The sequence below is a fragment of the Cricetulus griseus genome (genome assembly GCF_003668045.3).
Source record: "Cricetulus griseus strain 17A/GY chromosome 1 unlocalized genomic scaffold, alternate assembly CriGri-PICRH-1.0 chr1_0, whole genome shotgun sequence".
Lineage (NCBI taxonomy): Eukaryota > Metazoa > Chordata > Mammalia > Rodentia > Cricetidae > Cricetulus > Cricetulus griseus.
Window position 1 is genome coordinate 65,881,878 of NW_023276806.1, and position 26,461 is coordinate 65,908,338.

The following is a 26,461-nucleotide window of genomic DNA, read 5'->3' on the forward strand; positions in this document are numbered from 1 at the left end:
GCTCACCCAGCAATGTTGGTGGTAGAAACACTCTTGGCCAAAGACAAAGAGGAGCGGCCACGCCGAGCACCTAGTAGGGACTGCCGGAAGCTATCAGAAGGGTAGATAGCAGAGGTTGGCCGCTCTCTGGTGGTTGCTGTAAGGAAGAAGACCAAGCAGGAAAAAATTGAATTCCTCAGCCCTTTGCTCTCCCAAGCTCCTCGAGTGGAACTAAGGTGAACTATCCTGGCCTGTCCTCCACTCTTTTAGAGTCAGAGAAAGTTGGCAAAACCAATCAAGACAATATCACTGTCCACTGTACAACCCGTCAGCATGAATTCAGAGCCTATTCTTACATGTTCTTCAACCCCAGACAAGCCTATGAGCAAACTGAAGGCCAGAATGGTAAGGCTGGCTTGGAGTGACCCAAACTGGTGAGAAGGAACTTGGACACTTGACACTTGCCACAGATATGAAGTGTAGGTAAGTGACAATAATAACAGGATGTTCAAGGCTCAAGTAACCAGTCATCCTTGTCCCTCATCCCTATTTGGACTTGTCTGTCTTGATAGAAACCCCATAAGGACCATCCTTATGCCACCCCCACCTAAGACACTTCCATTTAAAAGGAGCTGTCTGTGTCTGGGTATGACCTCATGGGGGCAGCAGAGCCCATGAGCTCAGGAGCATGGTGGTCCTGTGGCTCACGGGGACTTCCCATTACTCACTCTTACTTCGAAGAGAAACAGACTGCAAGGCAGTATTGTTCTTCAGTAGAGCAGCTTTCTGTTGCTGTGAGACACAGAGCAAAAGAGACACCAAGAACAGCTGTCACCCAAAGGCTACCCCCATACACACCCAGGACAAGCCAGGGCCTAGCAGCTGCCCTCTTGGGAGAAAGCTAACACTGCAGTTAAGGGCATAGAGGTAGGTAAACTAGCGTGGCGGGGCTATGTTTACAGTAGGCCTGTGGCCTAAGGTGGCAGGTCAGGGCCGCCCCATGGCAAGGAGAGGGACACAGGGTAGGGAGTGACGGGACAGGTAGACGGGTATTGCACTCACTGCCCTCTCCCCCAGCCCTCTGCCCACCCTGCCCTCTCACCTTCTGCTTGACCTTGGTACAGTTGGCCAGGGTGTCTTTACAGCGGTTGTGGATAGTCACATTGCAGGCTGGGAGGGTGGGGTAGAGAGGGTGAAGGGAGGGCTGGGTGGCACAGGAGGGGACACACCCACATGTAAACACCCAACTTCCTAGGCCATACACTCTGCAGACACTCTCCCAGCTTCCCAGAATTGTTGGCCATTATCACATACCAATCCCTCCCCTGCCTCCCTCATCCTTCAAGCAGGAATGGAAGTGAGAGAGGTCTGATGTGGGCAATCCAGAAGGTTGAACAATCCTATGGCCTGAGGGGACCAGAGGGAAGAAGGTGTCTGCTGCTTGAGAAGAGCTGAAGGCATAAAGGAGATGACACTGGCAGATGAACATGGGGACTCCCAAGACCAGACAGTGGCAGAGAGAGCCAGATGCCCCTTAGCCCTGGGAAAGCTCCCTACTCATTTCACTCAACAGCCCCACTTCACAGATAAGGAATTTGGTCTGGATATTATTTGCTAGCCTAGGTCACCCAGCTGGTGGAAAGCCAAGAACTAAACTTAGATGTGCCTGAATCCAAAACCAAGCTCTTGCCAGGTGGTGGTGGTGCATGCCTTTAATCCCAGAACTTGGGAGGCAGAGGCAGGCGGATCTTTGTGAGTTCGAGACCAGCCTGGTCTACAAATCAAGCTCCAAAACAACCCCCCCACCACACACACACACACACACACACACACACACACACGCGCGCGCGCGCACGCGCGCGCCAAAAGGCATACTCTTTCACATATATGCTAGATGGCTTCTGCTCATTGCTTCAAAGCCTGGATGCAGGGGCCCTTCCCTTTCCCAGGGAAGCAGTCTTCTGCATTGACTCCCTTCAGGCTGCTTTCTCCCTTCTAGGCCTGGGAAGTTCTTGTCCCCCACTAACAAACTACAGCTCCCACACTCCATCTGCTTCTGCCCATCCCCCACCCCACCTCTCCATGAAGTAGGAAAGGAAAAAGCAGAGCCTAGGCTCAGGACCGCGGCTGTCCCCTTCCTGACATGCCTTCAGCTCTTCAGCTCCCCCCTCACACCCCAAACACCACAGGAAACTCTGCTAGCACTGCAGACAATGCCCAGCACCACGCTCACTTCCACAAATACAAGGCGCACAGGGTGGAGCAGAAGGGGACGGCAGAGCAGGGCTGTGGCAGTGCCCACCCCTTGGAGCTCCCTTCTCCCACCCCCAACACCTAGTGTCTCTGGATCAAACCTCCGCTTTCCACCTGCTCTCAAAATAGTGCTACCCACCTCCCCAGTTCCCCTGGCAACAGCTTCCGGATTGAGTATTTTGTCAGGTCTCTAGAGGGATCTAGATTGGGGATACCTCCTTGTCCTTTTAGCTCTAAATCAAGTGGTAAAGAAGCAGGGAGACAGGGCCCCATTAGTTCCTTCTGAGGTTCCTTCCCAAAGTCATAAAGGGATCTGGAGGCTTGAGCCGGGTTGTTCTGGTCAGTGTCAGGCTACAACATTCCCATTCTACTCAGAGGGAGTCGGAGTCATGGGGGTTGGAGAGGGGGCAGGGCAGAGCTGGAGCCCTCTGCACTGATACCCTAAGGAGGCAGCAATTCCTCTTTTATGTTCCTTCAGTACAGGGCCACCATGGGACAGGTTAAAGGTTGGATATGGGAAAGATTCGGAATTTTGAGTCCTTCCCTCCATCATACAGGTCTCTGCTGCAATAAAGAAATAGATAAGGCCTAATTCCATCTTGTCCTTGAATCATCACAGACTTCGGATTCCACCCACAAGCAACAGAAAGGCAGGGGCAAAGGGATCCTGAAGTCTAAAATGTCCAGTGAGGCCTAGGAAGATGGGCAGAGGCAGCTGCAAGGCCGGCAGCTCTCCTCCCACCCTGGCTCAAGCACACACTCCCGCTCCTTCTCCAGGCAGTTCCCCTAACTGTCAACAGCTGTTCAGAGGGCAAGGGGGATACCCAGCAAGCGACAGCTGGAAGGAGAGCAATCCCAGCCTCTGTCAACCCACACCCAAGAGACCGGGGTGTATGCCACATTCCAATAGCCGCCACCCAGTGTGAGGAAAGACAGCAAGGGACAAACCACCTGAGCATGGACTTGAGCCCAGCTGGGGCCCAGAAAGTAGAGTCCCTTTTAAGGATCCAGAATGGAAAGGACAGATGGAAGGACTAGGGCTGATGGTGACCAAACAACTTACTTGGGCAGATGAGGGCTTCCTTGGCTGTGATGCTCTTATTACAGGCATAGCACATAGTCATGCCCGAGACTGAGATGGTGGTAAAGAGGTGGCCGTTGGTATAGCGAGCATCCTTGGCTTCCTTCATCTTCTCTTTTTCCCGGGCCTGTGGAAAGGTTGAAAGATGTCAGTGAGGCTAGAAGATGCCTAAGTACCTGGCTTTCAGAGAAAAAAGCTGAAATGCCTGCCTATAGAGGATGGAATGACACCAATTACTAGAGCATAACCTGTCATGCACGGGTGTCAGAGATGGCTGTCCTGGCATGACCAGGCCCTGGAGCAGTCAGTCCCTAAGGTTCCTAGGCCTCTGACCTACCTGACCCCGGCGACTGGGCTGCCTCCTGTTGCCACTCATCTCCCTAGCTCTAAATCTCTGCGTCCTCACTCTACCTCCCAGGCTTAGTTCTGCTCGCCCCCGGCTGCTGTAAAGCTTTCTCTGTGCTGGGGGATGATGCGCAGAGAGGAGGGGAGGACCAGCGAAGCAGAGGGTGCCAGCTCACCAGCGCTTTCCAATCTATGGGAGTTAGCTCCTCTCATAACCATGACAACGGTGTTGGAGCTGCTGTCTTTGAAGCAGTCATGGGGGAACGGGGATGGGAAAGCAGGAGATCCCCTTATTAGATTGGCTGGGGGACAGAATGCATCTTCAGCCACCCCCAACTCAGAGGTCAGGACCCCAAACCTCTAACTGTTCTACTTATACTCAGTCAAAGTCCAAAAGATCCTTCTCGGGCAAGGTGGGGGCGGGGAGCTGAAGTAGCCAAGAATACCCTTGAACTCCGGATATTATGGTCTCCACTGCTCAGTCAATGCTGGGATTACAGCACCGTTGTGTCACTTCTTGTCCCCAAGGCATGCCTTTGCCTTTAAGCTTTCTCCCACTTCCTCCAGCTTCAGCAAGAGTCCTTGACATCCTTTTCAGTTCCTCCCCAACCCCTGACTTTTCCAAGACCCAGAAAAAGGTAAAAAGGCAACACTGGCTGTGGTAGCTCATGCCTGTGAATTCCTACACTCGGGAGACTACTAAGACAGGAATATTGAAGCAAGCCTGGGCTATAGAACAACTGTCTTAGAAAAACACAACAACACACATACACAGCACTTAGGAAATGGAGGCAGAAAGCTTGGGAGTTCAAGGACATCCTTTCCTATATAGTGATAGGGATGATATGAGGCCCAATCTCAAAAACACCACCACCAAAACAAACAGGTTAGAAGAGGGCACACCAAAGCAAAGGCACTTGTTGCCACACTTGATGACCCAATTCAATGCCCAGGCCCCACACAGTGGAAGAACTGAGCTGACACCCACAGTCACATCATGGCACATAACCAGTAAATAGAAAGGGCAGGACAGCTGGTACAGTGGGGCATGGCTTTAATCCCAGCACTCAGGAGGAAAGGCACAAGTATCTCTGAATTTGAGGCATACATAGCAAATTCCAAGCTAGTCAGGGCTTTATAGTGAGACCTGGTGCCTAAATTAATCAGCTAATTAATGTAATTAAAGAAGCTGGAGGACAAGGACACAGTGCAGGTGGCTGAGACTGAGCATTGAGGACACTGGCTGGGACCCTAGGACAGAGAATCATAATTTGGTGAAAAAAACATTTAGCCTGGGCCTGGAAGACCAGTCCTGCCTACACCACTAACCACACTGGCAGCCAGAGTGGGGGAGGACGGGGAAAAGGGGAAGTGTGGAGATGCTGAGTCAGCAGTGTGGGGGCCAGAGAGCGACGGGCCACAGTGCCCTAGGTCTTGAGGTATCCTGGACCAAGATCCTTCTGTCTTGGCCCTCAATTAGGGTGACCTAAGGGTGACAGAGGGCAGTGGTCTGGAGGTCATTCCCTTACCGTTCCTCCTCATGCTTCCTCTCCACCTCCACCATTCATTTTTCCCTTCCCCTACTCTACTGGTTTGTTTGAGTTAGGGTTTCACTATGTAACCCTGTCTGGCCTTGAACTAAGGGCACTCCTCCAGCCTCAGCCATGCAAGTATTGGACTTACAGACATGCCCCACCAGGCCAGGACTTCTCTCCTTATTCTGCCTGTCTCTTCTCTCCCTGCCTTGCTCTTCTCTCCATCTTTGGCTCAGGCACTCTGCCTCCATGCCTCCACCTCATGCAACTACTTCTCCCCTATGGCACAGGGCCTCCCACCCCTTCCCTGCAGCTGACCCCTCCTCTCCTAAGGGACACCCCTCCCTCAGACTCTAGTCTCAGACACTTCAGCTTCCTCTACCTGCCTGAATCACTAGAAAAGTGTTCCATTGGTCTACTCTCCAGCCGTCTTGTGGGAATTGGATTGTTTTTCGATCAAAGTCACCTCAAATTCACCTTGTGGAACTTCAAAGGCCAAGTCTAAATATCTTCCCACCGCCGCCATACACTCTGTCTCTCTGCCCTCCCAGTCTTCTCTAGGACACTGATCTAAAAGTATGAGCATGTATGACAGTTTAATTAAAAACAAGCATGCGAGGGGCTGGAGAGATGGCGCAGAGATTAAGAGCGGCGACTGCTCTTCCAGAGGTCCTGGGTTCAATTCCCAGCAACCACATGGTGGCTCACAACCATCCGTTATGAGATCTGGTGCCCTCTTCTGGTGTGCAGATATACATGGAAGCAGAATGTTGTATACATAATAAATAAATAAAATCTTTAAAAAAAAAAAAAAAAGCATGTGAGCAAACATGAAAATAGCAGTATATAGAACAACATGCCTGGCAAGGTCACTCCCAAAAAAGAAGTGTGTGCTTAGAGATACGTTCTAAAGCTACAATAGGTTCTTTCCACATGGTTCTCTGTACTACCTGCTTGGACAATTCTGCTGGGAGTGGCCAAGGGAGAAAGAACTGGGGCCAGGAAAAGGCTCTCATAGCCCTTTTCCTCCTTGGCATCACTGCCCATACAGACCCCAGTAGCTCTGGTCCCCACCTTCCACCTGCCAACACTCACCCTCTCTTGAAGTGGCCCCTGTTCTAGGTGTTCAAGCAGCGGGCGGTGGCAGCAACAGCAGCACATCCCAGCACGGGCACTGCCCAGCAGCAAGCTGCCCTGGCACCGCCTAGCACTATTGTCCCAGAGATAGCTGCACTGAGCCCGCCCCAAGGCTCAAGCTGTGGAAAATGGAATGGCATGGGAACTGCTAATGGGGGGGAGGATTGGCTGAGTTGATTCACTCTCTTCCATTTAACACACAGCAAGCAGGACAGCCCTTATCTCCTTCATGCCTGTGTCCACCAGGAAAAGGCCTAGGGGTGGTACACACATCTGGAAGGCCAGCTACTTGGAAGACTGAGATAGGAGGATGGACAGTTCAAAGACAGCCTGGGCAACTTAGCAACACTCTGTCTCAGGAAAATTCTAAAAAGGACAGGGAGTGCTGTTCCAGGTTAAAGGCCCAGTAGACATGAAGCGCTGGGTTCAATCCCAGCACTCAGGGCCAAGAAAGACCTGCCATTCCCCAGTCCAAACACCCACTCCAGTGCTCAGAGCCCTTTCTGCTGGACCCAATCCTCCACTGTCCAGCTCTGCCCGATCTGCTGCTGCTTCTCCACAGATCCGGAAAGCCTTCCCTGATAGCTAACATGATCCAGGAAAATGCCACATGTTGAATTAACTGAATATAGAAGTGAGCAGAGCTGGGTGTTGTGGCATACTCCTGTAATTCCAGCACGTGGAAGGTTGAGGCAGAAAGATCATGAGTTCAAGGCCAACCTTCATCCTTAAGACCCATAACTAGCACAGAGCCTCAAGTACAGCAGGTACCCAACAAGTGTTCGGAAATGGAGGAAAACAAGCAGGGTCTCCAGCAGCAGCCCTGATCTGTGGATATCCTATGAGAACCTTAGGAACTTCAGCCTCCTTTCCTGTCTTTCCTCTCCCTCCTCCTGGAGCACTCCCAAGCCCACTCTCCTATTTCCTCTGACTGAGACCCAGATGGTTTCCTCTGGGGGTGGGGGTGGGGAGGATGGGACAGAACACCAACTCAAAACCCCTTCCACACCGCTATGGGGAGGGAGCATCAGTGCTGAGTGCTGACAGTTTCTCTCCATCTTGCGCCCTAGGCTAAGAGAAAACAATGATGCATGGAAAGGCAAACCTAAACTCGGCTTCCCAAGCTACTCAGTGGCTGCAGAGTCAAAGTTGCTCGCACAAGGCCTGAGTTCTCACAGGCCTCTTCGAGAACTGTGTGATATTTACAATCACCTCAGTGGTCAATCGGCAGCTGCCTCTTCCTCAAGACTCCACAGCCAGAGGGCTCTTGGAGGAGTCCACCAGGACTAATAGCCCGTGGCTCCGCCCTGGTTAGTGGAGACATAGGGTCACTGGTTCTGAAGGGAAGGGCTGTTGTTCAGCAGTGCAGAACTTAGAAACTTGGTTTCAATTCCACAAGGGGAAATCTATGAGACTGGGGAGTGCAGAGAGAAGATTCCTGGTTGAGTCCAGGAGGAGGACTTTAGATGGTCTGCACAAGACCCTGCTCCTTCAGATGCTCTGGGGAAGTTAATGGAAGATTGAGGCTGAGAGAAGATGGACAAATGTAGACACTAAAGCTGAAGCCAGAAACAAAAGAGAGAGATCATTGAGCGAGCACACAAAGGCACTTAGAACATTCCTGCTTAATGAAGGGTGGCAGAGCACCGGACAGTGAGACTGGGCAGCAGCACACTGGTGAAGCAGACAAGGGGCGCTTAAGCCATAGGCAATAAAATCCAGCTAGAGACTCCAAGACCCAGGTACTCTAGACCCCAGCGTGCTCCCCACACGGCCACACCTGCCAGGCCAGACGCAGACAGACGGGCATTTGTACAGACAAACAATAGCTGTGCCAGACTCCCTGCCCTCCTGGCACAGGGCAGGCCAGCTGAGTTGGAAGGGGGTAGCTGCTGCTTGCAGCCCTACCCCCACCTCCCCAAGGAGACACAAACAAATCCAGAAGGGTCTAGCCAGCACTTCTCAGCCATTTCTCTACCAGTTCCAGAAACTATGACCAATCCACTCAGCGCCTACATCCTACATCAAAACAGAAGCTGAACTTTAAAACGGGAACTACTTATGTCCACAGATCCCGGTAAGCACTCATTTTCAAGGAGCATCCCTGAGCATCTCTGATGGAGAGACACACCCCCAAACATAGGTAACACAAACATGGGAATCACAGTCTGACCTGTCCCTGCTCTGATTCAATGTTACAGTTCCAGTGCCAGTGGGACAGAAACCAGACCGTTCCGCACCTTCTCTGGTGCCCCTGGGTGTTTCCCTAGGTACTTTTCAACCATCTTGTAGTCCCCAGGCGACCTCTCCAAGGCTTCACCTCCCTATGCCCAGCTTTGCTTCTTTTTCTCCCTCAGTGCTTTCCTGGACACCCATCATCACTACAATCTCTTTGGATGGCCCCCAACCCCAGCTTCTCAGAGGAACCCCAACTCCTCAAGTCCCCCAAACTATTGTAGTTTCCTCCTGAGTTCCCCCAGCCCTGCCCTCCTGGTCCGGCACACAAAGCCAGCCACCTCTCTGGTATTCAGAACAAAGACAGCCCTTTCTCCCCATCGCACACAGGGTTCAGGAAAACCCATGATGCTCCTGCCTCCAAAGCCATCCCTGGAGCTCTGATCTCTGGCCCCTGCTTTGTTCTGAGGGCCAAGATGGTGGTTAGGGGTTAGGGCTCAGGAAAATCGGGAGGGGAGATGAGGGGTCTAAAGATGGAAAGAGCAAGCGTTAAGGCTTGAAGAGGTAGGAAGTGGGGCAGAGGGACCTGAGGGGGTGGAGAACAGGAGCCAGCCTGGAAGAACAGAAACAATGAAGAGAAAAAAGGAAGCTCGGAGGGTGTATGGACAGATCCCATGCCTGCGGGAGCAGAAAAGGGGCAGGTTGAGCTTAAATTCTTCCTTCTGTGAAGATGTCCTAAGAGTAAGAAGAGATGGGGGTGGGGGCAGATCTGCGTCCTGATCCATCTCCCTCACAGGTAGCAGGGAAGACCATGTTCCTCAAATAATCTCATTTCCAGTGGGCCCCTCTACTTCCCACCGCAGTATAAAAAGAAAGGAGACAGCTGGTGCGCTTGGGGAGGGGGAGGGGGAGATCCAGGGTTTGCTGGCTGAGAACCAACTCCCCCACTTCGGTAACCACAGCTTTCCGGAGGTGTCCCTCCCCTTCCGACCAGCTTAAACTGACAACCTCCCTCCTCCCCATGCTCCCCCTGCCCTCTCACAACCACTCACTGGTCCCTGTCCCAGTCAGATTCCCCAATCCCTCCTCCATGGCTAGTCACAGGATAAAAGAACCAGCTTCTGGATTCCAGTTTACCGTGTTAGAGAAGAAGAAGAAGAAAAAAAAAAAAAATACAGGGCATGAGATACCAGGTGTCTGGACTAAGGAAAGGCCCCCAAAGAATGTCTTCATACAGCCTCACAGGTCTGCCCCTCAAGCTCCCCTATAGCTTTCCTTTTTAGGGTGGAACCAAATTTCCGTGCTTTCAAAAAGCACCCCCCCACACCTTTGGCTCTATTCCAGGGTCTGGCTCAAACGGTTGAAAAAATAAACAGACTTTGGGAGCTGGGGCCTGGCGGGGTGGCTGGGGTTGTTAAGAGCCAATCTGCCACCCCACTATTCACAGTTCAGTCATCTCATCCTGGAGCGACTCACAGTCCTGCTAGCTTTCCTTCCGGTTAGCAGACCCATCCCAAAACCCTAAGAAAACCCTCAAACTACGCTTCCCCTGGGCTCTCCAACCCACAGACCGCCTCCCAATTCAGCACTAAGACAAGTCGCTAAAGCCTGGAACCAGGAAGGAGAGGGATTTCCATCCCCAGAGTAGCTTCCCAGCCTCAAAATGATCTGCTTGGCTGGCTGCAGGAGGGCCACTGAGCTCCCAGTGAGGACAGGGGTTAAGATTAAAGCCCTTCCTGACTTTCCCTTCTGAGAACCTAATAATGTAGGCGCCCTGAGGAACCGCGAGGCCCCATCTGCCAGCACCAGGTCCCTCCCAGCTTCACATTCGTCTACAAATCCTCGGTTTCACCACTCCTGGAGACTGAGGCATGGAAAGCCATGGCATTCGGAAGTGGGTCTGAATACAAAGACAGGAATAAAGGGCACTTGTAAAAGCGTGGCGGAGAGGTCGCGATGCAGTGTGTGGTGAAAATTAAACACACCCAGATTCCAGATGACAGATGAAGGGCCCCGAGGCGATAATCAAAATATGGCTGAGGGGAGTGGGCCAGCCCAGGCGCCTGGAGAACCAGGAGCCTGGAAGCTGATGGAACAGATAAGGATGGGAACTACTCTGGGTTCCAGGCACCTCGACGCTCAGGATGGGAAAGGCATCCCAGCTACACAAAGGCAAGCTGCCTTCACCTGAGAGTGGGCCTGGCCAGGCGGGGGAAATGGACTGTCGCTTGCCGTCCTGACCCCAGGCAAGAACTGAATCACAGCTGGAAAGTCCATCGGCAAGAAGAGGAGGAGCTGACTTTTGTCTTGGAGGGGCGGGAAGGTGGGGGAGGGAGCTGGGAAACCACCCCCTCCCGCCCCCTCCACCCCGATGGTGGGGACAAAGGGGGAAACGACCGAGGCAACGCTGGGGGGCACCGCCGCGAGCAACCAGGCGGGACTGGGGCGCGGAGAAGGGTACCCAAAAGCGTCGCCCCTAAGAGCCCGGCACGCACGGCCCCCTTTCCCGCTCGGTCCCTTACCAGAGCAACTTTCTTCCGAGCGGCCCAAAGCACTCGGTCCCGCCGAACCACTGGAGACCCAGCTCCGCTCTCCTAGAGCCCGGCACGGAAGCTGCGCGGGTGCTGGAGACGCGGGTCACGTCGCGGGCCTCCAGCCCCCTCCCCACGCGCTCACAGCCCCACCCACCCCGTCCGGCCGCAGCGCGCGGACTCCGGCTCCCCAGGGCGGGCGGGGGGACCTGGGGCGCGCAGCGGAGGCCGGGAGGTCGGCAGGGCGCTCGGTCGCAGAGCCAGCCCACCTTGGTCGCCAGCTCCTTGCTCCGGTCGATCCGCGCGCGCGTCAGGGATTCGATCCGAGACATAATCCAGCGTGAGCCGCGGTCGGACGCGGCGGACCCGGGCGTCCAGCTCCGGCGGGGGAGGGGTCCGGCCGCACGCGTCGGCCTTGGGGACAGGAAGTCTGAGTCCCCTAGCCCCGGCACCCAGCGCCAGTTCCTCAAACCCTAGTCTCCTCCCTCGCCCGGGCTCAGGAAGGGGGGAGGCGGAGCAGAGGCAGGGCGGGGTACCCGCGCACCGGACGGGACGCAGGGTGTGTTGCTACAGCCTGGAGGACAGGAGTCCTTGAACAGGTTCGAAGCTCCCTCTTGCCTCTTCCCTTTAGCGCTTAGGGACCCGCTCTGACCTCAGCGACCGCCTCATAGCTCGCCTCTCCACCCCTCCGCCAAAAAAAACCAAACCCAAACACTGACACCTATTCCGGGTGACTTCACTCTTTAAAGACCCCCAGGTTGGAGGATTCTATCGCCTACCTCGTCGGCCGGCCGTTGGGTAACTAGCTATTGGGCCCATCAAATAGATTGAGTATACAGATCTCTTTTACGGTTAGGACTGGTGTGACAGGAGGCAGCGGGAAATCAAAAGGGAAGTAGAAGCTTGATCAGTAGATTTCACTCCCTCAAGAGTGAAGAGGACTCATTTCCAATGCCAAGGAATCTACAGGAGAGGGTCTCCCCTGACTCCCTCCCCCCACAAGCTTCTCACACCTCTGGGCCTTGTGGACCACACTCTGGCCATCCTTCCCAGCGCCACCTCTGCCAACTACAGTGACAGAGGAGAAGTGAGAAGTCTCCACCTTTCCTGAGGCTGGCTAAGGAAATTCTTCCTTGTGTCCTGATAGTTCTCTCCATTGCAAATTCAACTAGACCCAAAAGACTAGACACAACCTGCCCTGCTCAGGAAGTATTTGGAGCATGCTAAGGAGTGTGGGTGGGTTTTCATCTCTCTGGACCCTTTGAGTCAACCTGAGTTTCCTGCCGCTGGGGAAATTCTTTCTCCAGTCTGTTCCATTTCCACCTTTCAAGGTCTCCCACTGCTCTGTAAAACCCAGAGCCTCTTGAGACAAAACTTTGTAAAAACTTCAGGATCCTGCCTAATCTAGTTCCCAGAAGTATATGGTAGGATGGGAATGAGGGACAGGATGAGACCCCGCCCATGGCCATAGCTAACTTCCTGGTCTTAGTAGCCGGACAGGATGATGCTGGGCTGCAGGTTTCCAGCCCAACTCAGCACTCTGTGGTGCCAGTTTTAGCCTCTGTCTCTATTTTGGGCTCCACAGCCTCAACTGCCAGCCCTGCTGGTTGGGCTCCTCACCCCTGCACCACTCCCCCTCTGTTCCTCTGACCTATCTATTCCCTGCCTATCAACTCCCTCACCTTCTGCACCCATTCTCCTGCTTAGGATCCTTATATAGTAAAAGCCAGGAAAAAAAAAAAAAAAAAAAAAAAAGCAAACAAACTATGCCCGCCAGGCTAGCTAGATGAAGCAGGATGGACTTTCCCAGGCCAATTCTGGTTCCTCTAAAGGAAACCTAGGAAGGCCTGAAGAGCTCCTGCATACCTACTGGGTCTGGGACTCCAGACTGGCCCTCCCTTAAGTGACAAGCCATGGCTGACAAATGTACTAACTTTAAAAACAGCTAGCTAAATGCTGGCCGGTGGTGGCACAGGCCTTTAATCTCAGCACTCGGGAGGCAGAGGCAGACGGATCTCTGTGAGTTTGAGACCAGCCTGGTCTACAAGAGCTAGTTCCAGGACAACCTCCAAAGCCACAGAGAAACCCTGTCTGGAAAAACCAAAAAAAAAAAAAAAAAAAAAAAAAGGAAAGAAAGAAAGAAAGTGTTGTCAGCCAAACCCTGAGTAAGCTATGGATCTAGGATTTAACCCCCAGACTCTTTGAGGGGCTGGTCAGTACATAAAGTCCATGAAGAAGGTCTAATCTCCCAGCCCTTTACTATGTTTCCCCAACTTCAGCTTGCTGTCCACCCCACCTGCTCTCACTGCTTCCCAATTCTGCACTCTGAAAATCAAGCCTTATTTAAAACCACCTGTATTTAATGAGCTTCTGTTTTCAGCCTGATTCCATTTGTTTTCTGTATCCTCTGGAACAATGAACGTTTTCCTTCCTTCTGGGTGTCCTCTCCTTTCCCAAGTCATTTCATTCCAGCCCCCATGTAATCCTATCCAGCGACATCTTTCAGAAGGTGTTTTTATGTATATAAAATCAAAAACTTCTGCTAGAATCTAAAAGTATCCAATGCTCTCATTGGCTCATTTAACTTGGGAAAAAAAAAAAAAAAGAAGGTACCATTCCAATTGACCACTAGGAAGGAAGGGTCTGATTTCCAAAGGGCCATTAGAAAAGCCAACAGTGCCTCTGGCTGCCCAGACCCAAGTGCACACAGTCCACAAATCAGCCTTTCTTCTGATTACTTTGGGCCTAGACATGACTTGGGCATGACTAAGGTATACATGACCACAATGGTTTCCCAGAAAGAGCTGGTGGGGGGAAGGTTTTTGGGTTTAGTGAGAGGCAGAAGCCTCTTAACGAGTGCTACACCTCAAACAAACTGAGGGATCCTAAGTAACCCAGCCTCTGGGTTATCTTGTCTGTGAAATGGTGATTAATGTATCGCTATCACTTATCTCTGCCAGAGAGTTCTAAGAAGCTCTAGAAAATGATAAGCTCTAGAAAAGTGTTTGGCCACCTGTGGGATGCCAGTCAAGTGGGCAGGAACAGGCTGCCTCCTCCTCTCCATCCCAAACTGGAAACAAGGGAGGCAGGGATAGCATGGTGTAGACACACACATTCAATGAGGGTGTGGAGAAGGTGGCTGGGGTTTCAAAGAGAAAGACACAGAGAAGACTCTGGTGAAGATAGGCCAACGAGCAGAACAGTATATTGACCTACACTGGCTCTTCTTGTTCCCTGTCCATGCTGCAGAGTCCCGACCCAGGTTCCCCTTCTTAAAGGTTACTCAATCTCCTACCAGGCTGCTAGGCCAAGGGTGAGCAAATGCTGTGTGACAGCCTGACCAGAGCCTGTGTCCTGGGGGGGTGGGGGGGTGGATTCAGATCCAAAGGGCTTCCTTCTTGCTTTGTCTTCTACAATCTGATTCCTGACCTTGCCTGCCTTCCCCGTGTCCATGGGCTTTAAGATTGTGATATGTCAGGGGCTGGAGAGATGGTTCAGTGGTTAAAGGCACTGACTGCTCTTCCAGAGGACCTGGGTTCAATTCCCAGCACCCACATGACAGCTAACAATTGTCTGTAACTCCCAAGATCTGACAATCTCACACAGACACACATGTAGGCAAAACACTAATGCACATAAATAGAAATAAGTAAACTATATTTTTAAAAAGATTGTGATACAGGCTAGGGAGATGGCTCAGAAGTTAAGAGCAACAACTGCTCTTCCAGAGGTTCTGAGTTCCCAGCTCATAACCATCCCATATGAGATCTGGTGCCCTCTTCTGGTATGCAGATATACATGGAAGCAGAATGTTGTATGCATAATAAATAAATTTTTTAAAAAAGATTGTGATATGCCATATCATGTCTCCATCAATCCTCAACTCCCTCTCTGGGAAGGTCCTAGCAATGAACTTGCTTATATCACTACCTTTCCTGCCCACCTGATGAAATCAAGAAATCCTGCCCTCAGAGTCTGTCCCCCAGAAGAACCCTGCTTTGCACTTGGCTGCTGTGGCAACAACCTGACTGGGGTATCCATGGTTCTTCCAGATGAATAGAATGGTATCTCCTTCACGTGTCTCTTAGTGATCACAGGCAATCTCAGGCTGGAAAGCACATGCATGCTAGTCTAAAAGAGGAGTGATTTTTTTTTCCCCCCGAGACAGGGTTTCTCTGTGGCTTTAGAGGCTGTCCTGGAACTAGCTCTGTAGACCAGACTGGTCTCGAACTCACAGAGATCCTCTGCCTCTGCCTCCTGAGTGCTGGAATTAAAGGCGTGCACCACCAATGCCTGGTGAGCCTGTGATGCCAGCGCTCAGAAGGCTTGAGGAGGGATAATGAAGGCCAACCAGGCTGGCAGGGGAGTAATTGCCTGAGAAGAAAAAGGAGGAGGAGAAGAGGGCAAGAAGGAAGGAGGAAGGGAGGAAGCATCACAGCTAGCTGTGGTGTGCATTCCTGGAGTCCCAGCACTTGAGATAGACGCGGAAGGATCAAGAGTTCAAGGTCATCGTCAAATATATATAAGGCCAGTCTGGCCTATATGAAACCCTGTTCCAAAATTAAATAAATAAACACAAACAAAAGGCCATGTGTCAAGTCTCATGCCTAAAATCTAGAATCTCAGCACTCTGGAGGCTGAGACCGGAGGGAAGTCACAATTGAGGCTACCTGGGCCACATAGTGAATTCCAGGGGAATCTGAGCTACAGAGCGAGACCTTGTTTCGACACAACTAGAAGTTTAAAAAGAAACAAATGGAAAATTCAGTTTGCAGCCAAAGCCTCCTGCTTCACCAGAGTCAAAAGATAATGACAAAGGAAAGAGCAGGACACCTCACAGCCTGGCATTCCAAGGCACATGGCCACACACGTGCTACATAATCACACATCTCCCCAGCTCCCACTCTGTCTGTGGTCTTATTTCAACTCCTTCAGTTGCTGTATCCACCCATAAAATTATGAGTGTAAATGCACTTTGAAAACTCTAACCCTCTATGAATAAGTGAAAGGCATTGCTGTAATTATCATTCTTATGTCCAGTGGGCAAGATCTCTGCTGCCCACCTCTTAGCTATGGGTGGCCCAAAGTGAGGGAGCCCAGGCCATTCCTCATCTCCGGGCCCTTTTCATCTTCCATTGTCTGCAGCAGCTGTCTGCTAAGCAGAAGAAGGCAAGAACAGAGAAAAGCTGATTTACTGGGACACTCAGAGCTTTGAAGGTACAGCATGTGTTCTCTTAAAATGAGAGCCCTGGCTCTGAGTCTCCATCAAGAAAGTTGGGAAGGGATGGCCTGCTGAGACAGGGAGGGAGAGAAGTAGGAAGTATAGCAGATCTGTGCCTCCACCCCCAGGCTGATGCCTACCTTGGCCTTGCCGGTCATGCCCCAAAAGAAACTGAAGGTCCGTCGCAGGGAGGAGCCTGCCCAGGTCCCTGAGTCCCCTTCCAGCTGGCTACCACTGTAAAAAGATAGAAAAGAGGTGAGGAGCAGAATCTGGGAGAAAAAAATAGACCACAGGGATAGTAGGTGAGCATGCCATTGAGACAGGAGACTGGAAACATCCCTAATCCCCACCTCCTAGCTCTTCTGGGTCTGGGTGTTCAAGTTTTCCAGACCCCTCTATTTATGAGGAAACTCCAGACTCCTCCCAGATAAAGGCAGCCACCCCCTATTCCTCTCCAGCTGGACTTGGGAGGCCCCAGTCCCTCTCAAACTATTCTCTATCAGATGCGGTTGGAGAGACAACCCTCCAGAGGGCATTTCCCCCTCTCAGAACAAGAGCCCTGTGTAGACCCTCTGCTGTTTGGAAAAAGCCCCTGGGCCTAAAGCCAATAAGAACTGAATTTCCTGGGATTTCATCAGCCCATCCCATGAGCTAATCCCTACTGGAGCCAGGAGGTTATGTCAGCTAGAGAATTTCAGGATCACAAATCAGAGCCCTGACTCTTAAAGGGCCCATGTGTTGCTCTTAGAGACACAGAGTGAGAAGGGTGCCCCAATCTAATAGGGCTTTGGCTACACAAGCTAGATAAACAGGTGCTGATTTTGAATGCTTATTTGCATAGTTATTGAAATCTCTAGCATCCATCTCCATTTCTAAGCTCCATTTCAGGCCCTGTCCCTCTACTGGGAATTCCACAGCCTTCAACTAGCTGCCCTTGAGTCACTTTTCATTGGCAGTTATCTGCCATCCAAAGCTCATGCAAATGTCACTGTCCATCTCGCAGCAGAATGGCCTCTCTCTCTCTTCATTCTCTCTCTCTCTCTTCATTCTCTCTCTCTCTCTCTTCATTCTCTCTCTCTCTCTCTCTCTCTCTCTCTCTCTCTCTCTCCTCTCTCTCCCCATTCAGCAGCTTCCTTAGGGTTTGGCTACTACTCCTTTTCTTTCCCTAATTCTTCTTCCGTCCCTTCGGGCTAGGACACAGCAGGAAGGAAGCGGGTTCTGTGCAGCTCAGGGAGATGGCTGTTTGCAGGCCTTTCCTCAGAAGCATTCTCGAGAACAGTGTTTGAAGGAGCAGGAAATTTTAGGGCTACAAAATCCATGGCCCACACCCATCACTCCTACCTCTAGGCCTTTGATGGGCTCAGAATCTCCCAAACTCACCATTTCCTGAGGTCTGTGGCAGAGGACCGGAACGAGTTACCTGATAAAACACAAGGAAAAGAGAAGTGTCCAGTAAAAGCCAGACAAAGGCACCTAAAGGCTGCCTTCCCAACCCCCTCCACCTGGATCAGGTTCCCAGGCTGCAGGTGCCTGTGACGCCATTCCTGAGGGCGGCCACTGGGGAGCAGGGACAGAGGGCGGGGTCTGAGGAGAGCACAGCTGAATAACTTGAGAACAAGCTAACATGAAGAACTAGCTGGAACTGATGGTTCATTCCCGCTCTGGTAAACGGAGAGGGCTGGAGTTCTACATTGAGCTCCCCATCCTCCATCTTTTAATCTTTGTTCAGTCATTTGTGTGCGTGGGGGGGGGAGGGGCAGCATGTGGAGATTAGGAGAGTCTCTCCTTCCACCATGTGGGTTCCAGGATTGAACTCAAGTTGTTAGACTTAGTGGCAAGCACCTTTACCCAGCGAGTCATCTTGCCAGCTTCAGGACAAAGATGCATATCAAGTAATTGTGGCCCCCCATCTCTAGTGATGGGGAGCCTGGAAAGACCCCCTACTATCTTGTGTCCCATTCACTGGCAGGACAGTCTCAGAGACGCTGATGTCCTGAGTGAAAGGATGATCCCCTCACACACCCTGAAGGGGTTTTCAGAACCCCAAGAGTGTATGGCTGCATATTATTGGGGTCATGAGATTCAAAACAGCTAACTCTGGGACTGCTGTTGACACTGGTGAGGGAAGGGGCCATCCTTTCTTTGAGCCCCACTTTTACTTACCTTCTGGATCTGAGCAGTCCAAGAAGAAATTGATGCCACTCATGGACACAGCCTTGGACAGCATGCCAGCAGAGTGAAAGAAAGAGGCAGCAGACAGATGGCTGGAACTCTGACCCTGGAATTGTACATAGTCCTCACATGAAGGCCACGCTGTAGGCCCCGCTTTGTTCACCCTCCTCAAATGTGTCTCCCTTCCCCACAGTTAAGCCCTTCCACCTGGCCTCCCAAGATTCTACAAGACCCACATCTGGGCTGCTTCAATGGAAATAGTTGGGATACTATTCCTGAGGCTTAGCCCTTTAGCCTGGACAGAAAACATAAACCTGTGTATTTTTTCACTGGTGGTGTGTGTGTGTGTGTGTGTGTGTGTGTGTGTGTGTGTCTGTGTGTGTGTGTCTATGTGTCTGTGTGTGTGTGTGTCTGTGTGTGTGTCTGTGTGTGAGTGTATGTCTGTGTGTGTGTCTCTGTGTGAGTGTATGTCTGTGTGTGTGTCTCTGTGTGAGTGTATGTCTATGTGTGTGTCTGTGTGTGTGTGTGACAGCAGGAGGTGTGGAGGTCAGACGACAATTTTCAGGGGTTGTTTTTCTCCTTCCATCATGAGATCTAGGAGTGAGACTTTGGTTGAGTTCTGCACAGCAAGTGCTTCTGTCTGCTTAGCCAGCCTGCCAGACTCTTTCTTTTAAACTTATTATTGAGAAATTGTCTTAGGTAGCTCAGGCTGGCCTTGAGATCACCATGTAGCTGAGGATGAGCTTAAACTTGTTTTTTCAAGACAGGGTTTTTCTGTGTAGTCCTGGCTGTCCTGAAACTCGTCATGTAGACCATGCTGGCACCTGCCTCTGCCTCTGCCTCCTGAGACCTGGAATTTAAGATGTATGCCAATCCTCTACCTTCTGAGTGCTGTGATTACAGTAGGCCTGTGCCACTATATCTCTTTCTAAAATTGGGGTATAATTTTTTGTTTTTTGTTAAATCAACACAGAATTATGAAACATACTCATGGGACACAATGTGATATTTTGATATATATACATCCATTTCTTTTTTCAAATTTTAAATTAGATTTTTAGAGTGTGTGTGTGTGTGTGTGTGTGTGTGTGTTGCAGCACACCTATAGAGGCCAAAGGACAACTTGCAGGAGTCAGTTCTGTTCTTTCACAACATGTGTTTTAGATATTAAGCTCAGGTCATTAGGAGTCTTTACTCACTAAGTCTCTTCCTGCCCTTTTTTCTTTCTTCCTTTGTGTGTGTGTGTGTGTGTGTGTGTGTGTGTGTGTGTGTGTGTGTGTTTAATTCAGGATGGTCTTAAATTAATGACTCTGGAGCCAGGAGGTGATGAACACACCTTTAATCCCAGCACTTGGGAGGCAGAGGCAGGCAGATCTCTGTGAGTTCGAGACCAGACTGGTCTACAAGAGCTAGTTCTAGGACAGCCTCCAAAGCCACAGAGAAACCCTGCCTTGAAACTGCCCCGCCCCCCAAAAGCAAACAAACAATAAGGGGCTGGAGAAATGGCTCAGTAGTTAATAGCACTGGCTGCTCTTCCAGATGAGCTGGGTTCAATTCCCAGCACCCACATGGAGGCTCACTACTGTCTATACCTCCAGTTCCAGATGTGACACATTTACACAGATACACATGGAGGCAAAACACCAATGCACATAAAATAAGAATAAATAAATCATTAAAAAATTTTAAAGAAAGTTAAGAACAGAAAACAAGTAAAGGGGCTGGAGAGATGGCTCAGTGGCTACGACCACTGGCTGCTCCTCGGATTTGATTCCTAGCACACACGATGACTCCCAACTGTAATCCTAGTCCTGGGGAATCCAACACCCTCTTCTAGCTCCTCAGGCACCAAGTATGCACACATGTGAGTCACATACATATCTGCAGGCAAAACACTCATACACATAAAATTAAAAAGTCTAAAAATAATTTTTTAGATAAAACAATTATACACCTATACAATATAGGCTTCAGTTGCTCCTGAGGATTTTAGATGGGCTGAACTGGTTCACTGTGTAATTGTGCTGGTGGTTGTTCGTCCAAGCAGACACTTCACCAGCACATAGTCCAGGTTGTGCAAACAACACATTTAATTATTGTCACTGTTCATCGACAGAGTCAAAACACATACAAGAGAGAAAGAGAAGGGAGGAGAAGAAACAAAGGATGAAAACAAAAGTCAGAGATGGAGAGAAGGCTTTCAGTTGTGAGTGATTACAGAGTTTTTGCAGAGGACTGGGGTTTTGTTTACAGCACGCACTTTGGGCAGGCAGCTCATAACCACCTTAATTCCAGGTCCAGGGAACCGATGCCTCTTCTGCCCTCCTCCGGCACAGTGATCATTTGCACAAACCCACATACATTCATACACACATTAAAAAAAAAAAAAAAAAGCCAGTTGTGGTAATGCATGCCTTTAATCCCTGCACTCAGGGATCAGAGGCAGGCTGATTTCTGTGAATGTGAGGCCAGCCTGGTCTACATAGGAAGTTCCAGACCAACAAGAGCAGCATAGTAAGACCCTGTCTCAAACAAAATAAAATTGAGATTGCAGTAATTCAATGTGTATGTTAGGGGTAGAAGCCTGGTCTCTCCGATACGAGGCATGCTCTTACCACTGTGTAACACTTCCTGCTCCATGGGGAGATTTATAGCTATGAGACTAGCAAAATTATGATGTTAAAGAATGCTGAGGAGATTGTAGCCAGAGGGAACGAATCTCGTGGAAATGGAAGGGAAGGTTCTTACCATGTTCTTATGAAGGGGCATGTCAGAGTCTATGATACAGCATTCCATCCAGGGCACACAGCCTGGAGAAGCTCTGACAAATACCTAGCAAAAGACTGTTCACAGGGGCACTCTTCACCACAGTAAGGAGTGGAAATGAACCAAATGTCCAATAGAATTAAAAAGAAATACTCTAAGACCATCCTGGTGGGACACAGCTTTAATCCTAGCACTCAGGAGGCAGAGACAGGCAGATCTCTGTGAGTTTGAGGACAGCCTGGTCTACAAGAGCTAGTTCCAGGACAGCCTCCAAAGTCACAGAGAAACCCTGCCTCCAGACTGATAGCTGGGAAACCAGCATGGAACTGATCCAGACCCCCTGAATGTAGGTGTCAGTGAGGAGACCTTGGAAATCTATGGGGCCCCTTGTAGTGGCTCAGTACTTATCCCTAGCATAGAAATGGACTTTAAAAGCCCATCCCACATGGAGGGATACTCCCTGAACCTAGACACAAGGGGGTTGGCCTAGGCCCTATCCCAAGGAATATGACAGACTTTGAAGACCCCCCTACAGAAGGCCTCATCCTCCCTGGGGAGCAGAAAGTGTATGGGATGGGTAGGGCATTATTTGTGGGGGCAGGGGAGGAGGGGAGGGAGAGGGGTCTGGGATTGACATGTAGAATACTTTTCTTTCTAATAAAAGGGGGGAATAAAAAAAGAAAATTAGGGACAATTAAATAATTCATTGACCTTAAAAAAAAAACTGTCTCAAAAAATTAAAAAAAAAAATCTTGCCACAGACTTGTCCTCTGACCTCCACGTATGTTCTCCCTAATAATAAACTTAAGGGGAGGAAGTATAGGGCTAAGGACATAGTTCAGCTAGTAGAGTGCTTATTCAGCATAACCAAGTCTTAGCTTCCGTCCCTAGTACCACAGAAAACTGACATGGTAGTCCATGCTTATCATCCCAGAGCTTGGGAGGTGGAGGTTGGAAGGTCAGGAGTTCAGGGTTATCCTCCTCTCCATAGAGACTTCCAAGCTAGCTTGGGCTATGTAGGACCCTGTCTTAAAAAAAAAAAAATAGAAGTAAAATACAAGCAAATGACTGTAACAATTTGCAAAAAATAAATCACAGCATCGATTATAAATTATGCTGATGGGCAGGAGGTGCACCCTGCACATTTTAGGAAGAGGGTGCCCCCTGTAAACCTTGGCTCTTGGTGCTTAGGCAGGGGGAGCACAAGATTGACACCAGCCAAGACTCTGTCTTAAACACAACACACAAGAAAAAGCAAGACCTAGAAAATTTTATAAAATATGTCATCACTGCTTTTAAATTCTTCAATAAAACTTATTATACTTTGGTAAAATACACATTTTGTATTAAGGAAATTTTTAAAAAGGGAAATGATAAGTATTCATCATGATGTTACCCATGGTTGGAAGGAAAGGGAGGGCCTGGAAGAGGACTTAGTGGATAAAGCCTGCTAGCTTCAGTGTGAGCCTCAAAGCCTATGTAACTGAGGGGAGTGGTCCTGGAGAGATGGCTCAGAGGTTAAGAGCACTGGCTGCTCTTCCAGAGGACCTGAATTCAATTCCCAGAATCCACATGGCAGCTCACAACTGTCTTCAACTCCAGTCCCAGAGAATCCAACTCCCTTTTCTGGCTTCCATAAACACCAAGACACACAGGTACTACACAAATATATATGCAGGCAAAACACCCATAGACATAAAATAAATATATATTTTTAAAAAGCCCTTGTAATGGATGGAGAGAGCCAACACCTGAAAGCTGTCCTCTGATTTTCATATAGACACAGTGGCCTGTGTGTGCCCGTCCCTGCACATAAAACAAATAGATGTTTAACAAAGAAAAAAGTTAATCTGAGTCTGGTGGCACACACACACTTAATCCCAGTACCTGGAAGGCAGCGGTAGCCTAAGAATTCTGGAAGGCCTTTATAGACCAGACTGGTCCCAATAAATACATTAAAAAAAAAAAAAGATGATGATGAAAGAGCTGGGTGGTGGTGGTGCATGCCTTTAATCCCAGCACTCAGGAGGCAGAAGCAGGTGGATCTCTGTAAGTTGGAAGCCAGCTTGGTATACAAAGTGAGTGCCAGGACAGGCTCCAAAGCAACACAGAGAAACCCTGTCTCAAAAAACCAAAACAAAAAAAAGCCAAAGTTGGAGGTAGTGGTTCATGCCTATAATCTTTGCACTTAAGAGTCAGGAATATCGTCACAAGTTGGAGGTGAGCCTGGTCTACTTGCCAAGTTCCAAACCATCTAAGACTACATAGTCTCAAGACACAAAAACAAAACAGAAAAGGCCTGGTGTGGTGTGTGTCTGTGATCCCAGAGTTAGGAAAGGCAGAGGCAGGAGGACTGAGGGGGCTAGCCTGAGCTATATAACTAGATCTAGCTCACATAAAAGAAAAAAAAATGAGATAAAACCAAAAGCAAAGGAAAAATACAAGAGCATATTAGTGGCTGTAGCCAGCTGTAGAGCAGAGGACAAAGTTACAGCCTAGAAGTTTAGGGCCACAGAGGTGGCTGTGCAGTCAAGAGAGTGAGTAGCCCAGAGTCCAGATTCCAGCACCCCTGTAACCAACCCGCACATGTGTATACACATGAACACACACACACACACACACACACACACACACACACACACACACACACACACACACACACATTCCTTTACAGTGTGAAAAGATCAACTTTGGAATGAGATTTTGCTTATAGATGTCAGTTTGCAGTCCCTATCTAGCCCCCCGAGAATCAGATTTTTGGCTTTGGAGGAATGCCACAAGAAAGAAAAACAAGATCCTCAAGCCCTGAGGCAAGGAGAATATTAAGGGGAGGCCTTAGAGATTAGATGAGGGGAGAAGAGGGATGTAACAAATACGGGAGCAACCAGAAAAGAGCGAGAGAGAAGAAACCCTAATATGAAGAAGGGAGGGGATAAGATGAGAAGAGAGGAAAGAGGGACTGAGCTAAAAGGGAAGAGACTCAAGAAGAGAACCCATGCTGTGCCAGCCTCTGAGTCGGGCAGTTTTAATGCCTAATGCCATTCTTTACTGAACTCACCTCCTGTGCCAGCCTCTGGGTCAGGAAACCTAAGGCCGTTCTCCTAATAACTGCAACTATAAGGCAGTTTGATTTCTGATTGGGGAAAGATGAGGTAAGTGCACCAGCTGCTAAGTGAGGAAGGTCTAGCAGTGAAAGCCTGCTCTTTATAATCTCTCAGCTAAAATAGGGGAGTCAGAGGACACTTTGAGAGATGTGGGTGGAGAGAAACAGAGCTGGAGTAAGATGGGGTCCTGCTACTGGCCTGGAAGGCTGGCCATAGTTTCTTTCTCCCAGCCAGCCCTTTCTTTCACCCCTAGACACTCTAACGTGAGGGTCAGGTTAGAGCTCCTGGGCAGCTGGGGAGTGGGCGCAAGAGGGGATCTTCAGCCACTTGAGGCTCCCTCTGGAGTACAGGACACTAGCTGTGGAGCCAGGGGGTCCTCTCAGGCCTCTATCCTTATATTCTGGAACACCACTCATCAGCTCATCCAGAAAGCTGAGCAATTGCTGCATCCTCTTTCCTTCCCTTCCTTTCCATCCTTCTTCTATTGCTGAGATTAAACCCAGTGACCCAGCATCACCTACACTCAGGCTCTGTATTCTTTCTCAATCGCTATTCCTGTTAAGATCTCATTTGAGAGCTGCTGTGTCTCTCAGGGTACCAGATGCTGAGTCTCTTCGCACAAATAATAAGTTCAGTTCCAACTGTGGGAAATGTGGGGCACACAGAAAGAATCCGTCATAGTCACCCAAGGGACAGAGGTCTTATAACTAAGGGGAGGGGACAGAGACCCATATCAATACAGAGAGACAGCCACGGAAAAGAAGAAACAGTGCTACAGAAAGAGCTTCAGGGGACAGCACACACAGACTCAGGGAAGCAGACAGAGGGTCACAGAAGATAGATTCAGACAGGCCCAGATGGAGCCAGAGCCAGGTCCGGGCACAGAGAGACTCGGCAGCTGATGGAACAGAAGAGGCACAGAGTGGCTGCTGGCAGGGGAGGCGGGCGAGCCAGGCAGTGGCCTGGCTGAGGGGTCTATCTGTCATACCGGGTAGGAGGGTTGGCCACCCTGCTGCTGCTGCTGCGGTCCCAGGAGGGTGTCCAGTTCCTCGTGGCTCTGCAGAAAGGGGTCTTCCTGGGAATCTGGGCATCCCGATGAGTACAGTCTCCTCCTGAAACACACATTGCCACCACTGCCCTTGTAGCCAGTAGTCAGTGATGGGCACCAGGAACGAACAGTTCCTCGGCCCAGCCCTGTTGTTTGCCCCCAGCCCAGCCCTTCCTGTTAGCATAGGCACAGCTCAAACTCAAACTAAGCTTGATGCTGGCACAGTTGACTTCAGACAAGAGCGGCCCCTGCTGGTGCAAAGTGCCCTCCAGGAAGGAAGGGGGAAGGGAAAGCTGAATTCCCTGTTGTTTGGTGGCAACCTCTCCTCTTACTCAGCTATGGTGAGGCCAGCATTCATTCCCTCTGCACCTGAGGTACAGAATTAATGTCTGTTCATGAAGGATGGGTGACACTTTAGAATCGAGAGAAACTGTAGGCAGGCATCAGGAAAGGGATTCACGGCACTCTGCCTTCAGCCAGGCCTGTGGGAAGGCATTGCTGTTCACTGAATTCCCACAAAACCAGTGCTGGGACAAAGCCTCAGGGAGCATCTCCCTCAGCCAGCAAACCCCCTGTGTCCATCTCCCTCAGCCAGCAAACCCCCTGTGTCCATGCCCAAGAGCTGAAGAATGCTGAGGGGTTGTCTAAGGAGACCATACCCAAGTCAAGAGACTATGCCTTGGCGGTAGTTGGCCCTGGAGATGACCGCTCATACCGGACTCACGTGGCTAACCCCCTCCCCTGACCTTCTCTTTTTTTACTTCCTCTATTTTGGGGAAGTGGTCAGGGATTTTCCAGGAGATAGGGAAGACAAGGGTCCCTCTCCCCAAGCCTGCTAAGCATGTCTAGAGTCCTGAGCAAAGGCAGCTGTCCCCAGTCAGGCATGGTGGCCTATGCCTGTCATTTCAGCACTTGAGAGAGGGTTAGGAGAATCAGGAATTTAAGGCCAGCCTGAGCTACCAGAAAACCTGTCTCAAAAATAAACAAAAACCAGACAATCTAACAAACATAAAACTATAGCTGTTGCCAGGCAGTAGTGGCTCACGCCTTTAGTCCCAGAATTCGGAAGGTAGAGGCAGATGGATCTCTGTGAGTTCAAGACCAGCCTGGTCTA

General features: G+C 50.2%; 1 protein-coding gene across 5 annotated transcripts in view; it reads right to left on the bottom strand.

Moving 5' to 3' along the window:
• Positions 1-25,517, bottom strand: part of Arhgef2 (Rho/Rac guanine nucleotide exchange factor 2) — a 41,216-nt gene extending 15,699 nt beyond the window's left edge. For 2 of the 5 annotated variants that reach the window (XM_027393140.2, XM_027393141.2), the window contains exons 1-8: positions 25,288-25,517; positions 18,421-18,535; positions 17,638-17,677; positions 16,398-16,491; positions 3,296-3,440; positions 1,082-1,149; positions 708-771; positions 7-136 (exon numbers count right to left, since the gene is read on the bottom strand). In XM_027393140.2, the coding sequence (XP_027248941.1) occupies positions 7-136; positions 708-771; positions 1,082-1,149; positions 3,296-3,440; positions 16,398-16,491; positions 17,638-17,677; positions 18,421-18,484 (605 nt within the window). In that variant the 5' untranslated portion in view covers positions 18,485-18,535; positions 25,288-25,517. Of the gene's footprint in view, positions 1-6; positions 137-707; positions 772-1,081; positions 1,150-3,295; positions 3,441-11,027; positions 11,173-11,305; positions 11,508-16,397; positions 16,492-16,607; positions 16,842-17,637; positions 17,678-18,420; positions 18,536-25,287 lie in introns of those variants that run through there. The other 3 variants (XM_027393143.1, XM_027393142.2, XM_027393144.2) reach the window with 3 other exon arrangements.
• Between the last annotated feature and the right edge of the window lie 944 nt (positions 25,518-26,461).